The sequence below is a fragment of the Lemur catta genome, chromosome 6 (genome assembly GCF_020740605.2).
Source record: "Lemur catta isolate mLemCat1 chromosome 6, mLemCat1.pri, whole genome shotgun sequence".
In the NCBI taxonomy this organism is placed as follows: domain Eukaryota; kingdom Metazoa; phylum Chordata; class Mammalia; order Primates; family Lemuridae; genus Lemur; species Lemur catta.
The window spans coordinates 97332726-97349782 of record NC_059133.1 but is presented as its reverse complement, the minus strand read 5'-3'; the positions used below and the strand labels follow the sequence as shown (position 1 = coordinate 97349782).

The following is a 17057-nucleotide window of genomic DNA, read 5'->3' as shown; positions in this document are numbered from 1 at the left end:
TGTCTCTAAAAAAATAAATAAATAAACCTAAAAAGCATCTAAAAGTGAGATAACATTAGGGACTCATGTAATTTGAAGTGAGAGTAATGGACATTGCCCACCACCACTAAAATAACATGAATTCTTTTACTTGGTTTTATCATATTCAGCTTTCATATATTTTTTTTCAAGGAATGCATTGTATACAAAAAAAGAGGACTTGTACATATTAATACCAGTCTTTTCCTAATCTCATGTTTAGTTAATGTGTTTCTGAAAGTTGTGCTCTTTTTCCCTTCCTGGCAGAAACATCTGGAAAGACAGAGGCTTATTCTATTTATTCTATTTTTACCAGACTTTAAATAGATAATACTTCTACTAAGCATTTTCCCCCTTTAATTATTGCAAAAAGTATCTCCTCCCCTCCCTAGACTTGATATATAATGGGGTTTGATTTAGCATTTTCTGACTAAAAAGTCAAGTCAGAACTATTATATTCTAATGGTTTCTGTCTCCCTCTTTCAATAGTAACCTTTTTTGTTGGTTTCAGGGGTTCAACTAGATGTAGCTTCACAATCTCTGGATCAAGAAGTTTTAGTAAAAGTTAAAACTGAAATTGAAGAAGAGCTAAAATCCCTGGACAAAGAAATTTCTGAAGGTCTGTTCTTATTTTCCTAGTTAATTAGCAGATTGTTTGGTGTGGTTTACTGTTGGTTTAATTTGATTTTCACAGAAGGGTGTTCTGAACATTATACAACTTCATTGCTGTAGGATTATAAGGGTGAAACTGGAAGGGAGCCTTTTTTCTTTTCGGGGGGCATGGTTATAAAAGTTTCCCAACTATACCTAACAGTTTTGATGTTGCCATTCCTGGTGTTAAGTAGTGGACTAAATGGTCATATTAAAGTTCTTTCCATTCAATATGGTTTGATCCATATTTGGTATCTATATAACTAATAACAACATAAAGGGAAAAAAGTAAGAAAGATTCTTTCATTTTTGCATGCACATATGCTATAGATAATTGTAATTATAATGTATATATATGGCTTTATAGCCACATATTTTGCACTTAATGTTATATAGTAACTTTAAAATAGATATCATTCTGTTAACCGCATGAAATTTCACTCATTGAATGAATATTTACGCAGTTTCTCCCTTACTATTGAGGGGAGCATTCGGGTTATTTCCTGTTTTACCTTCCATAAGTAACATTGCACTGAACATTTTTCCCAGTGATTTTTTTTCAGCTTTATTGAGGTATATTTCATATACCATAAAATTCACTCATTTGAAAGGTCTAGTTCAGTGATTTTTAATAAATTCACAGAATTGTACAACTATCACCACAATCTAAATTTAGAACACTTTCAACACTCCAAAAAGAAACACAATAGGCATCACCTGTCACTTCCCACTCCTGCTAGCCTCTGCCTCACCCCCACCCAATGCAACCACTGAGCTACTTTCTACTTCTATGGATCGTCTGTTCTGGACACATACATAGAGTCATACACTATGTGGTCTTTTGTGACTGGCTTCTTTCACTTAACATGATATTTTCAAGGATCATCCATATTGTAGCAGGTGTAAGTACTTTATTATTTTTTACAGTCAGGTAATATTCCATTGTGTGCGTATGCCACATTTTGTTTATCCATTCATCAGTTGATGGACAGTTTGGTTGTTTCTACTTTTCAGCTGTCATATATAATGCTGCTTTGAAAATTCTTGTTCAAGTTTTTGTGTGGACATATATTGCCCAATAATTATTAATGAACAAAATTATAAATCATTTTTATGAACAGTTCTGTATTAGTAGAGAAAGAAATTGAATAGAATTGTACAAATAATCCAGAAACCTAATGTTAGTCTTCTCTTTTATAGTCTTTTATCAACATTTTTAACTGATTAAATTTCCAGTTCTTTTCTAAGCCTTCATCTATATTCTGGTAGCAGTACTGCTGGGCAGTAAAATAATAGGCAAAAGGCAGACAAGAGAGTAACAAAAGCCTTAATTAAGTACACTGACTTATTGAACCCCATATTATCCAAGCCTGATCATTAAAATGGATGCCCTCACGCTTGCTCGGACAACAAAATGTTTGTAAACTTTGCAGCCATTTGCATCTTTCTTGGAGGCAAGCGCTTTAGGAAGAAATACATACTTAATTCTGTAGTAAAATTTGCAGCCTTCTAGGAACAAGCCTGAATTAATGCAATAAATATTTTATGAAGGTGATTGATAGCTCTTGGGAATGGGTGCCAGCTGCCCGCTGTACTGGGATTTTATACCCAGCATCCCGTTTGTGTCCTGGGACAACAGTTAGGCTGCCTACCCTTTCTGCAGCTGGGTGGGCTACATCTTTATAACACGAAATTAGGAAGTAGATGGTAGTTTGAACTGAGGAAGGAATAGGTTATGACTGCTTTTTACAGGTTCAACTTTTTTTTTTTTTTTTTAAGACAGAGTCTCGCTCTGTTGCCTGGGCTAGAGTGCCATGGCCTCAGCCTTGCTCACAGCAACCTCAAACTCCTGGGCTTAAGCGATCCTCCTGCCTCAGCCTCCCGAGTAGCTGGGACTACAGGCATGCGCCACCATGACTGGCTAAGTTTTTCTATATGTATTTTTATTTGGCCAGATAATTTGTTTCTATTTTTAGTAGAGACGGGGTCTTGGTCTTGCTCAGGCTGGTCTCAAACTCCTGACCTCGAGCGATCCTCCCGCCTCGGCCTCCCAGAGTGCTAGGATTACAGGTGTGAGCCACCGCTCCCAGCCTCAACTTTTTTTTATACTTGAATAACCTTCAGAGTTTTAAAGTTTGTTCATGTGAAGTAATATTGAGTTTGAAAGTTCATTTTAATAAGGGAATGAAAGCAGTGGATTCATCCTCTGAGGTGGAATAAACCAACTAGAATCTGGTTTAAGAAGTGCCACTTTTATAAAGGTAAAGACAAAATTTTGAAAGCAAACTATTAAGAGAGGGAAGATAGAGCCAAGAGTTACTTCTCATTCAAAATTCTTGTACTGAATTGATGAGTAGTAATAAACTAAATTGGTTAGCATATTTTAACATGCAGTTTCATTGTTTTCTTCCCTTGAAACTAAGATTTTTCCATTGAAACCTTTCCTTTAAAAAAAAATCTAAACTTAACCAATTTTTGTGTTCTAGGAAAGAATAATATCCATAATTATTATTTGACCTTTTAAAGTGGCTTATAACTAACTATTAACTTGTTCCTAATAGTAGGTGTCTTAATCCTCTCAGCTTTGATAGCACAACCTTTGATATTGTTTATTAAATTAGGCATTTCTTTTGCCCTGTCTTCAGCCTTCACCAGCACAGGCTTTGACCGTCACACTTCTCCAGTGTTCAGCCCTGCTAACCCAGAAAGCTCAATAGAAGACTGCTTGGCCCATCTTGGAGAAAAAGTCTCTCAGGAACTTAAAGAGCCTCTGCATAAAGCATTGCAAATGCTCCTCAGCCAGTGAGTTACATTGCTGAGTGGGAATGTACTTCTCTAAGTAGTCTCTGGATCTTTCATGCAGCACTGGATTGGTTAAGGCTTTGTTTTTGTTTGTTTGTTTTTAGAGACAGGGTCTTGCTTTGTCGCCCAGGCTGCAGTAGATTGTAGCTCACTGCAGCCTCAAACTCCTGGGCTCAAGCAATCCTCCAGCCTCAGCCTCCCAAATCGCTGGGATTACAGACGTGCTCCATTGCGCCCGGCTCTCTACCTGTGATTTTTACTTATTTAATTAAAAAAATTTTTTTATTAGAGCAGGGTCTTGCTGTGTCACCCAGGCTGGAGCACAGTGGTAGGATCATAGCTCACTGCAACTTCAAACTCCTGGGCTCAAGCGATCCTCCTACCTCTGCCTCTTGAGTAGTCTGTGTTTTCAATGACAACTTTGCTTCAAAGCAGTGATTTAGCTGTTCCAGCATAGATTTGTTAATTTGTATTTACTTGTTGAGCTATCAGATTTCAACAAATGCTTTTACTAAATTGTAAATACAAACCATTTCTCTTGTCCTGACCACTTTTTACTATCATTTCCTCTAGTGGTCAATATAAATATAATGGCTAAGGTTTTGTGCATTGTAATGTGGGATTAACATTGTATCTGTATTTTTGATGTCTGTATTTAACATTGTATCCATAACCCAGATGCTGCTAAACTTTGGGGTTGTACATCTGCCCATGCAACAACTTCCACATTTTTTATAGTGGGAACTTCTCTCCTAGCTATGGTTCTGACCATATTAAAGCTAAAGGCAAGAAACCAGTAATAACAAAAGTATGTTAAAATATAACCGAATAATTTATTATAAATCTTAAAAGTCAGTTTCTCCTAATTATTTGTTGAGAATCATTTAAGAAATTGGTATGGATTAGAAAATATATTTGTCTTAATGAAAACTGACAACTTTGTAAAACAGGATGAAGACTGTTCTTCACTAAAAGGGCCAAAATTCAGATGCCAAATTATTGTTGTAGTAATTCCTTACTTTCATGTAGGCAAAGTTTATAGTTTACCATTTGTTAGAAGGAAGCAATTTGGATTTAGGAGAATTGCATTTGTTCTGCATAGCGTGGTAAAATGTGCAAATGTAAAAATCCTAATTACACTTGGTGAAATGAAATCACATTTGGACTTTCTTAACCTTTTATATAGAAAAATTTAAAAATAACTGTGGAGAGAAGGGTATGAGTGTGGGGAAAAAAAACTTGTATAGGCAATTTGCATTTATAGCAGTGGTTTTTAGAAAGTGTTCTGTGGAGCCTTAGGCACGAGCTGCTGCAGAGGCCCCCAAGGAGGTGAGGGATAGACTGAGTGTGCGGGCTCACTAGGGCCTCTCCAGGCTTCCTAATATATTTTGTATATTGAGATTACATATAAGATTTGAAGAAAGAAATTTTCTGCTTTACCAAAACAAAAACAAAAGAACTTGTAAAATCAATTGGGGCTGGAAGTGAAATAACTAAGTGAGAGGTATAGGCAAAAGGTTCTATTTCCAACTTTGGCACAAACTGTGGCTCTAGGCAAACCATTTCACCCTTAATATTTCAATTAACTTTACTGGGATATTATAAGCTCTCTAAAGAACAGTATTACATAGTTTAAAAAAGAAGTATTGTTTCTGAAGTCCTTTTCATGATCCACAGGAAAAATTGATACCTTCTTACTGCAAATTATATTTTTTTAAAAATTGGCTTGGATGAATATTTATTTTTTTCCTAAACCCTGAATACTAATATAATTACTTTTGAAATTGGTTGCATATCAAAGTCAAGTCTCCTTATGAATAAGTTTTTTTCAGAAATCGTTTGAAAGTTTTAAGCTTTGTTACTAATACCTTGAAAATAACTAATTGATAAACTAGAAGCATTATGCAGGTTGAAGGCAGTATCTTAAGGTGGAAAATACCACCTGCTTCTCCAAACGGTTTTGTTAAAGTAGGAAATTAATCCTAAATTCTTTATGTAGAATAATACCAGCAATTTCAAAAGATATCCCACTCCCCTTTCTTCTTTGCTCTATTCTGATAGCTTAACTGGGTAGGGGTGGTTTTTCAGCTACTTACTTTTCTATGTATTAGATTTCCTTTGACTGTTTTAATCTGCTGCATCTTTTATGTGCATATATGTGTGTACATATAATGTTTCAAATCATGTTTCATTCTGAAGGATGCTAAAGTACTTTAGCCTGATAGACAAACTTCCAGTAAGGACTACTGTGACCCACAGCAGCACCAGACAGTTCAGGAAAGGAAGTGAAGGGACTGATATACGCAAGTAAAGCTTCAGGGAGAATATAGGTAGGTAGACTGTATAGTATCTGCTGAAGTTCAAGTTTTACAGGCATCTACTATTTAGCCCAAGGCTTCTAAAAAATACTAAGCTTACTTTAATAAGAATCTGATGTCAGGAAGGTAATATATACTGTATACATCTCATCATCGTAAAGGTCATCCCTGGTATCTCTCATCACGGGAGTATTGATTTCATACTGACTTATATAAAGGAATGACACGTCACCAAAACTGTTTTCTGAAATATCTAGGTCAGTGCTATTCAATTCATATAATGCAAGTCACATATATGTAATTTAAAATTTTCTAGCAGCCACATAAAAAAGTAAAATGAAATTAATTTTATAGTAATATATTTTATTTACCTCAGTATATTCAAAATATTTTAACATGTAATCAACATAAAAATTATTAATGAGACATTTCATATTTTATTTCTTACTAACTCTGAAATCTCGCATGTACATTATACTTTCAGCACAGCAGTAGCCACCTTTCTAATGCTCATTAGCCACGGTGGCATTTAGACATTGTCATGGCATGTGTGAAGATCCTAGCTTGAAATGAAGTAGTGGCCTTTGGAGCCAGATACAATTGGGTGTGAATCCCTTACTTCACGGCTTGCCAGCTATGTGCTTTTGGGATAATCTTTTAGCTTTTCTGAGCTTGGGTTTCCTAATATGTAAAATGATAATATATAATATAAAATATAAATATATAAAAATGTAAAACCTAACATAATAGGCTACCAATAAGTGGTAGCGATTATCAATCTTAAATATTCATAAGCTAAAAAGATCACAGACCAGAGTGGTCAGAGCAGAAAATGCCTATGGAATGCGATTTTAAAATCCTACAAAAGCAAGACTCCTCCTACTCTTTTTTACATGTCTGTTAATACTTTGCCCAAAAGGGGGGGGGAATAGTTTTATTAAATCTATTATTAATCTATTATTATTCAATCTATTATTCAAGCTTCATGTTACTTGGTACCAAGTTTTTAAATTTTTTTTAAATTTACATATAAAACCAGTGCTTAAAATATAGTACTTAAAGTCCCTCAACAAATAATGTGAGTGAGTGGTGTTGACATCACTTAGTGATTTGTTTTTGGTACGACTAGGACTCACATGCAAATAATCAGAAAGGCCTCTCTCTTTCCCTTCCAGGATCTTATGTCATAAGACTCCAAGTTAAAAATAGGACTCTATTTATTATCCTTGTTTATTCCAACTCCCTGTATCCTCAATTTGAAAAGTCCTCCAGTGACATGTCTCTTTAGTTTTAAAATATTTTAGATTTTTTGCCTTTAAAAAAGTTAAAATTGTGTTTTTAATTTTACTAATAAGATCATTTTTATTTGTTTTTTTTGATCCTGTATTAATAATCCAGGTATTTATCTGCCACATAGAAATCTTATCAAATAAGTTCCAAGCAATTCCAAAAAATTTATTAGAATATATATTTATCTTGTAATATATTTTAACTACTTTCCCAAGCATGCATCTTAGTCTATAAAATGCTTTAAAAAATACGTGCCAAATGTTTAAATGCCACATCTTAAGGTAATATGTTGAATAATCATTGTCACTTTAGCAAAAATTTAACAAAGTAGTGATTGTATATTTTTTAATCTGGAAATTTAGAATTTTCCTTCTTTATGACACAGACTTTTTAAAAAATCTCTACAGGCCAGTGACATATCAGGCATTTCGGGAATGTACATTGGAGACCACAGTTCATGCCAGCGGCTGGAATAAGGTATTAATCAAATTATCTTTTCTCTTATAAGATTTTTGTGTGTTAATTATAAAGTTTAGGAAGAATTGCTAGCATCATGCAGCAGAAAACTTGTAGGGCTCAGTATTTAATCCATAAATCTGTGTTAAGTGAATATTTTTTGGTTAAGCTTATCTTTTGTTTAATGCTGCAGGGTTCTGCTAGGCTCAAAAATATGTGTCCACTAGTATACCAACCTTTCTTCCTATCTGTCCTGAATTTCCCATCATTTCTTATCTGGTTATTTGTATATGAGTATGTCTTGGGCGGAAATAATAAGGACTTCATTTGGAAGATAGCCTCTTCTGATTCTCTTAGATGAATACCATTTGTGTTTTATAGATTACACAGTATCTCATGTCACATCTCATTTGATCATCCCAACCATCTACCCTTTGCAGAAGGCAGAATGGATTTTATTATGTCTTGTTCTGTTAGGTAGGCTGGGTGACTAATCAGAAAGAAAAGTTAAATGACTTGCCTAGAACGCCTTGAGTAGTGAATATTGGAACCAGCACTAGAGCTAAGATCTTCTGATTCTAGTAGCTTCAGTTTTTTTCCCACTGTACCATACTGCTTATCCATTATCTTAAACTGTATTATCTACTTACCACCTTAAAAAGGTCGAGTCTAAGGGGATGCAGTATAGGGTAGGTCAGCTCAGTTTGAGCAAGAAGTGTGGCCCTGAGTGATCTAGTGTTAGGGATGAGAAAGTCAGTAAAATTACTTTTACAAATAGCCTTCTCTACTCAAAACCGTTACAATATGGGTCAGACCATGTTACCTTGTGTACCTAACTCTGTGTGTGTGTGTTTTCAAATCTTAGCTTTGCCATGGACGAGATACATGCCTTTGGACAGGTTAATTAAGCTCTCTAAATCTTAGTTTCCTCATCTGTGAAATGGAAAAAATATTAACCTCATAAGTTTTATTAGAATTAAATTAGATAATATTTGTTAAATACTTATTTAGCACATTGTCTGCCACTATAGTAAGCACTCAGTAAACAGCAGGTATTATATTAGCTTTAACATATGGGATCTTGTTCCCAAATAGTCATTATTCTGAGTTTTAGTATGTTATTTATCGGTACATAATTTGTTAAAATATCTATTTGCCTCATTTGCTTTTTTGGAAAAAAAAGAAAATATTCTCTCATGTAGACATTTGAAATAGATTTTGTAAATAAAAAATGAGTTTGGTTATGATATATTTATTACTATATCAAACATCAAATATTTAGGTACCTAATATTACTAGCCTTCTTCCCCTATTTTATGTTCTCTTCCTGTCACTCCTGTCCAGTGACTGCTGTAGGCAACTCTTTTATGCACCTCTCTATCCTAGGGTTATCCTAAAAAAACTGAGTAAACCACAGTCTTTACTATCCCTTTTCACTCTTTCCGCCACCACCCTCTTTACCATTTCATTTTAGCTCCTCATCTGTTGACCTTCAAGGCAAGACCTTCATGGCTTGAACACCTCCCATAAATGAAGCATGCCAGTTAGAGTATTACTTGCTCTGCTGAATCCAGTATTACTCCTTCCGAGTCCTCCAGGGCTGAAAAGAACCTGGTTTATGATAGCAAGTCATGAAAATCTCCAGACTCCTACCACCACAATCAAAATCAGATTGGCTTATTTGAAGTAATTAGGTCATATTTTACATTTTGCATGAATGTTTGCAAAATTCTGAGATGATGTTATTCATATGTATCTTAAGTAAATGAGGCTCAGATGAAACACCTGTCAGAGAAAAAAGAAAAAAAAGTCCACAAAGCATGCCAGGTTTGGGGCAAACTGATTATCAGTTCTTTAGTAAAGGGATTTTAAAGGCATCTGGGTAAAATGCTCTTGAAATATATCCCAAAAAGAGTAGGAAAAAAACTGGTCACAAACCTGTATTAACAGTATGATCTTTTTGTTAAAAAAATGCACGTGGATAAATGTAGCATATATAGAATATATATGCCCAGAAAAAGAACTGAAATGATATGTGCCAAAATACATAGTAGTGGCCAGGCTCAGTGGCTCATGCCTGTAATCCTAGCACTTTGAGAGGCTGAGGCAGGAGGATTACATGAAGTCAGGAGTGTCTGAGACTAGCCTGGGCAATATCGGGACCCCATCTCTACAAAAAACAAAACAAAACAAAACAAAACAAAACCCTAGCTGGGCATGGTGGCACATGCCTGTAGTCCCAGCTGCTCAGAAGGCTGAGACAGGAAGATCATGTGAGCCCAGGAATTTGAGGGTGTAGTGAGCTATGATGACTCCACTGCATTCCAGCCTGGGCACCAGAGCAAAACCTTGTCTCAAGAAAAGGTACAAAATATATAGAAGTTATCTCAGAATTGTAGGTGATTTTCTTTTTTTTTTTCCCCCTCATGGGTATTATTTTTTCCTATGTCCGTATCTGCTTATAGAAAAAAAGAAGAAAATGACTATCAAAGAGGAAAAAACAGCTAGAATGTTAGTGTTGCTACATGATGTTCACAGTGTAATAGATTTTAGAAAAATAAATAGCAAAGATAAGTGAATTCTTTTTGTTTGTTAATTTTTTTTAAGGAGCAAAAGGCTTTATTGATAAGTATGCAGATATGTCGGTACACAGAGACCTGCTGTGGGGGCCATGAGCAGGCTGCAGACCCCCCCACCGCCTGGGTTAGGGCCAGGAGACAGTCCTGTGCAGACCTCTTGTGTTAATTTTTCTTGAAATACTAATCTCTAATCTTTTCAAGTCTCTTATTAAAATTTCAAGCATATACAAAAGCACAGAGAATAGTGTAACAAACCCATGTATCCATTACTCAACTTCAATAATTATCAATATTTGGCTGATCTTGTGTCATCTGTTTCTTCACACATTCCTATTCTCCTTCCAGATTATTTTGAAGCAGATACTAGACATATTTTATTTAAAGATACATTAGCATGTATTTATAAGAATAATGTATCCTTCTTAACCTACTGATTATACCATTATCACACCTAAAAATATTAATGCTAATTCTTTAATATTATCACATAATCACATAATCTACTCAGATCATAATCTATTCAGATTTCCCCAATCATCTCATTAAATGTATTTTTTTAATTTTTAAAATTTTATTATTATTTTTTTCTTAGAGATGAGGTTTTGCTATGTTGTCCAGGCTGAACTCCTGGACTCAAGTGATCCCCCTGCCTCAGCCTTTCGAGTAGCTGGGACTATAGACACACACCAGCAGCTCAGCCATAAATGTATTTTTTAAAGTTGGTTTGTTTGGGGCGGGCGTGGTGGCTCACACCTGTAATCCTAGCACTCTGGGAGGCCGAGGCGGGTGGATCGTTGGAGCTCAGGAGTTCGAGACCAGCCTGAGCAAAAGCGAGACCCTGTCTCTACTAAAAATAGAAAGAAATTATATGGACAGCTAAAAATATATATAGAAAAAATTAGCCGGGCATGGTGGCACATGCCTGTAGTCCCAGCTACTCGGGAGGCTGAAGCAGAAGGATCGCTTGAGCCCAGGAGTTTGAGGTTGCTGTGAGCTAGGCTGATGCCACAGCACTCATTCTAGCCTGGGCAACAGAGTGAGACTCTGTCTCAAAAAAAAAAAAAAGTTGGTTTGTTTGAATCAAGATCCAAACAAGGATCACATATTGCATTCGGTTGATATATTTCTTTCTTTCTTTCTTTTTTTTTTTTTTTGAGACAGAGTCTCATTCTGTTGTCTAGGCTAGAGTGCCATGGTGTCAGCCTAGCTCACAGCAACCTCCAACTCCTGGCCTCAAGCGATCCTTCTGCCTCAGCCTCCCGAGTAGCTGGGATTACAGGCGTGCGCCACCATGCCCGGCTAATTTTTTCTATATATTTTTAGTTGTTCAGCTAATTTCTTTCTATTTTTAGTAGAGACGGGGTCTCGCTCTTGCTCAGGCTGGTCTCTAATTCCTGAGCTTGAACGATCCACCCACCTCAACCTCTCAGAGTGCTAGGATTACAGACGTGAGCCACCGCACCCAGCTGATATATTTCTTAAGTCCTTCCTTTTTTAAAGTTGAAATACAGTTCACATACCGTAACATTTACCCTTCTAACATACACAATTCAGAGGTTTTTAGTATATCCACAAAGTTGTGCAACTGTCAGTACTATCTAATTGCAGAACATTTTCATCATGCCAAAAGAAACCCCATACCTATTAGCAGTCACTCCGTATTTCATACTCCTCCCAGCCCCTGGCAACAATTCCTCTACTTTCTGTCTCTATGAACGTGTCTCTTCTGGACATTTCATATAAATGGAATAATTGTAACTTAACTCTCTTTTAATATATAGACTTACACTCCCTATTTCCTCTCTCTTTCTAATTTACTTACAGGTTTTTTTTCTTTAAAATTCTTACTTTATGGATTTTATTGACTACATCTCTGGAGATGTCACTTAACATATTTTTCTGTGTCTGTATTTCCTTCCTGATCAGATTTAGGTTCAATCTTTTTGGCAAGAATACTTCATTGGTGGTTTTGTCTACATCCTATTGCAGCACACTGGGTGACACATAATGTGTAGTTGTCTCTTAAATTATATTTTGAAGCAGACAGGTCAAAGAAAATCAAACCTAATCAATGAGTTAGGTGCAAAATTTGCAAAATGTGATATTACTAGAATTGTTAAGGCACAGAAGGGTTAACTAGTAGACTGATGGACCAAAATATGAAATTATCATCACAAATATCCCTAAGAGTATAAATTAGTGTGCTTCATTTGTACACCAGGCAAGCTCATATATTCTTTAATAAAAGGATAACATTATTAAATGTAAGTATGTCTAACCTATTGGAGGAAGAGGCCACCAAGTGCATATAAGGAGATGTCACGAGATTTAAATAAGTATGTGGATAAAGGTAAGCCAGTGGAAGTATTCCTTTTTGATGGTAGAAAGTCCTTAGCATTCCATTACAAAATCAGTTGAAGAAAATAATAATTCATATATGATGTGGGAATTACCGTTTTCCAGTAAGGAAATGACTTAGAGAAAGAATCAAAGGGTAAGACTATGTGCTTACTAGAAATTTAAATAGTGGGACTTTCTAGGAGTGGACGCTTGGGGATCCAGTTTTGTTTTAATATTTTTAAAAAAATAATATGGGAAAGGGAAGTATAAAAACATCAGGTGTACAGATGATATAAAATACTTGTGGGTAGTAAAATGTCAAGTTGATGAAGGTCAGTTGTGGAATTAACTCATGAAGCTTTGTGTGTGAGCAAGTGGGTTTAACCACTTAAAGGCAATCTAAACTGCACTTAAAAGATAGTGGGCCTGGAAGTCATCATACAGGTTCCTGAAGATAGGGTGTGAAATAGGTAAGCCTAGTATGGAGTAGTCATTTAATAATTGTATGAGGAATGAGGGGGAAAAATGAATCATCTGACATAATTTGTACCAAGAAGAGTATTACTGTTCGTTTTGTAAAATGAAGTTTCTGTGCTGTGGTTACTGCATTTCAAGAAACATCTAATTGGAATGGGGATGATCCAGAAAAGGATAACTTAAATGATCAAAGCAACGTAGCAGTTGCCATGTGAAGAACAGACTACAAAATCAGTAGATTTCAGCCTGAAGGCACAGTGACTATGATCAAGGACTAAGGTTAAGACATGAGTAAAAGAGGATTGCAGATTGCAGATTTATCTCTAGATTTTTATACAGTAAAACTAGGGTATCTACTTTTTGATATATGAAGGGAGTAAATTTGGAACAAATAACAGGAAGTGTTATTTTATGTAGCAAGTATAAAATGTTTCCAACTCATTTCCCCGAGTTAATAAAGCTTAAACATGAATAACTTTAAAATGTTATATTATTGTGGATTATTATGGGAATTTAGAATGTTTTGGTACAGAACATCCAGGCCTTTGAAGTTGATTTCGTATGAATTAGCAAGGTTGATTCAGGAGCCATTCCTTACTTGTTTCTGCCCAAGGCAAAATAAGAACAATTTTTTTTAATAGTATAGTAGGCTTTCTTATTGTGGAAAAAGCGTAATGTATTCTTTTTTTTTCTCTCTCTCTCTCTTTTAATTTTTATTTTTTTTATTTCAGCATATTATGGGGGTACAAAAGTTTAGGTTACGTATATTGCCCTTGCTCCCTCTCCCCCCCCCACCCCTGAATCAGAGCTTCAAGCGTGTCCATCCCTTAGACGGTGGGTGTGCAATGCACTCATTATGTATATATACACTCATCCCCTCCACCCCACCTCTGCCTGACACCCGATTAATGTTATTCCTGAATGTGCTAATGTATTCTTTATGGCCTATACCCCTCCATTATTGTGAAGGGGAGGGTTTCAATATATTTTAGGCTGGAGTTCTTTTAGAATGTCGAAAAGTAAAGATAAGTGTTTGTTGCATTCTTTCTTTCAGACTTTGATATAGACTCCCTCGAGGCTGCTTTTACTTAAAAGCCAAAGAATATTAGTATGAAATACAAACTCATTGTTTTTTTGTTTGTTCTCTTGTGCAGAAATATTTTGTCATCCTCAGTTATTTCCTTGGCAATCCAATAACAAGGAATTGGAATTGGTTTCATTTCCTTCTGCATTCCTTTTCCAGTCATGTGGAGACCTCTTGATGTTTTAGACAAAAGAGATTGCTTGCAGATGGATAGCTGGAACACTTAGTTTTTTTCAATATGTAATATGTAATTTTTTTTAAGGAAGGCAAAGGACTCTACTTAGTTTCTGTTGTAAATTTTGATGACTTAAATATTCAGCCACAGGGTTATTAGGTATAGGTTATAATGTGTCTTTTATATTTGACTTTTGATGACCTTTACAAGATAGCTCATAATTTTAAAAAGGTCTTATTTTCATGTAGATAATAAAAGCACATGGTACAAAATGCAACAAGTACAGAAAGATATGCTTTGAAAAATAACAGTTTTCTCTCTTGTTGCTAGTCACCTAGTTCCCCTCCTCTTAGGCAACCATTATTACTAATTTCTTGTGTATTTTTCCAGAGATATTATAGGATTATACTAATATATACACGTGTATTTTTTTTACATAAATGGTACCATACTGTACATGCTCTCCTGTATCTTGCTTTTTTTCACTTAAAGTAAATCTTGGTGATTGGGTAGTGAATAATCTAATTCTTTTTAACAGCTACGTATTTCACTAGCTAACTAAAATTTATTTAACTGATCCTCATTGGGTTGTTTCTAGCTTTTTGCTATTATAAATAATCCTTCAGTGAATTTCCTTATATATACATTATTTCACACATACATGCCCAATTTTCAATAACTATTTCTACCACCCTATTTATAAAACCTACATGCAATATTCAGAAAAATCCTAATAGGAGTTGGCATTTTATTTCCTTTTTTATAATGAAAATGAAATGCCATAGTGTATATCTGAGTATAATTTTGTAGCAGTTGAACATATAAAATGCATTATAAGAATTTCAGTTTGGTTTTTTTATTCTCTCATCCATGCATTGAAGATTTTGGTGCCTCTGGTTTTGCTACGACAAATGCTTCTGGAGTTGACAAGAAGTGGTCAAGAGCCTTTGAGTGCCCTGCTGCAGTTTGGTGTGACATTCCTGGAGGACCACGCGGCAGAGTACATCATTCAGCAAGGCGGCTGGGTATGAGCCATTATGTATTAAAAATCTTTTCTCTAAAAAATAAGTAGGCTGTTGTTTGTTGTTGTTGTTTTTGTTGCCCAGACTGGAGTGCAGTGGCTATTCATAGGCACAATCATGGCACACTTACAGCCTCAAACTTCTGGGCTCAGGCCATCCTCCTGCCTCAGCCTCCTTAGTAGCTGAGAGTACAGGTGTGTGGTATTGCACCTGGCTAAGTCTTTTGTTGTTTTTAACAGCCTAGGTTTTTATACTAATAAAAGTATTGGATGATGATTAATGGAAAGACTGCTAATACAGTTTAAGTAAAGTTAAGAGTTTACTTATAGTAAATTGATATGTAGTACTTTTAAATAGTTCTTAATTATGAAACATTCTATACTATCAAAAATATGAGATACACAATTCTTATGTACCCATAATAATTAAAAAGTAAAAAAAATAAAAATATATAAATAACTAAGGGATGAGGAATAATAAAATGAACACCTATATATCTGCTTTCCCAGTCTAAGGAAAGACCATACCTAGTACTTTTGAATCTCCTTTTTTTTCCTCCTAGATTTATGCATGCTTCTATCCACTTCACAGGGGTAATTTCAATTCTGAATTTTTTAAAATCATAGTTTGACTACATATGTATATATTCTTAGACAGTATATTATTTGTATATTTTGAACTTTAGGTAAATAGTGTCACACTATTTGTCTTCTGTAACTTGCTTTTTTCACTCAATGTTATGTGTTTGAGATTCACCTTTGTCATTTTTTTTCAACCTTCTTTTCAGTATCACTCTGCTGATACTTACTAGACATTTTTTTATCCCCTAGTCATCTCCTTCCTCCCCCTATGAAATTTTTAATATGTTTGTTTATGTACTGTGGCCATTCAGAGGGCCACACACCATTATAATATCTAAGATTTCCCCCGTCTCTTTGGCTCACTTTTCACCCTTGATAGCGTCCCCATTGAGAATGCATGCGTGCCCTAAGTTGATTCATTGGGTGGCATTTGATATTTCATTGTGTAAATATACCGCAGTTTACCTATCTATAATCTTGTCAGTGGACAATTCCACCTTTTTGCTATTACAAACATCACTGTTATAAACATTCTTACACATATATTCAAGAGTTTCTGTGGATTTACACTTGGGAATAGAATTTTGGGGTCATAGAATACAGATATGTTCTAGGCTGGGCGCAGTGGCCCACACCTGTAATCCTAGCACTTTAGGAGGCTGAGGCAGGAGGATCGCTTGAGGTCAGGAGTTTGAGACCAGCCTGAGCAAGAGTAAGACCCTGTCTGTACTAAAAATAGAAAAATTAGCTGGGCTTCGTGGTGGCGCATGCCTGTAGTCCCAGCTACTCAGGAGGCTGAGGCAGGAGGATCACTTGAGCCTAGAAGTGTGGGGTTGCAGTGACCTATGATGACTCCACTGCACTCCACCTGGGGCGACAGAGCGAGACGAGACTCTGTCTCAAAAAAAAAAAAAAAAAAAAAAAAGGGTATGTTCTAATTTATTGAATAATGCCAAAGTGTTTTCCAGAGTGGTTTTCCAGTTTATAGTCTGTAAACAATATGAGTTTTTGTTGTTCTACATCTTCCTCAATGGTTAGTATTGTAAGTATTAATTTTTAAATCATTTATTAAAATAAGTTTATTTTGAAATAATTTTGGATTTACAAAATAGTTACAAAGATAAAACCAAGAGCTCTCATATACTTTTCACCCAATTGCTCCTAGTGTTGACGTCTTACATAACCATACCTTTGTCAAAACCAAGAGATTAATATTTGTACATTAAATTAACTAAACTGCAGGCTTTATATGGATTTCACCCAT

At 35.4% G+C, this 17057-nt stretch overlaps 1 protein-coding gene across 7 annotated transcripts in view; it reads left to right on the top strand.

Moving 5' to 3' along the window:
* The window catches only part of BCL2L13 (BCL2 like 13), an 85754-nt gene that overhangs the window by 51286 nt on the left and 17411 nt on the right, over positions 1 to 17057 (top strand). For 5 of the 7 annotated variants that reach the window (XM_045554624.1, XM_045554625.1, XM_045554626.1 and 2 more), the window contains 4 exons: positions 530 to 637; positions 3315 to 3471; positions 7487 to 7556; positions 15072 to 15215. In XM_045554624.1, coding sequence (XP_045410580.1) covers positions 530 to 637; positions 3315 to 3471; positions 7487 to 7556; positions 15072 to 15215 — 479 coding nt within the window. Of the gene's footprint in view, positions 1 to 529; positions 638 to 3314; positions 3472 to 5645; positions 5802 to 7486; positions 7557 to 15071; positions 15216 to 17057 lie in introns of those variants that run through there. The other 2 variants (XM_045554627.1, XM_045554628.1) reach the window with 2 other exon arrangements.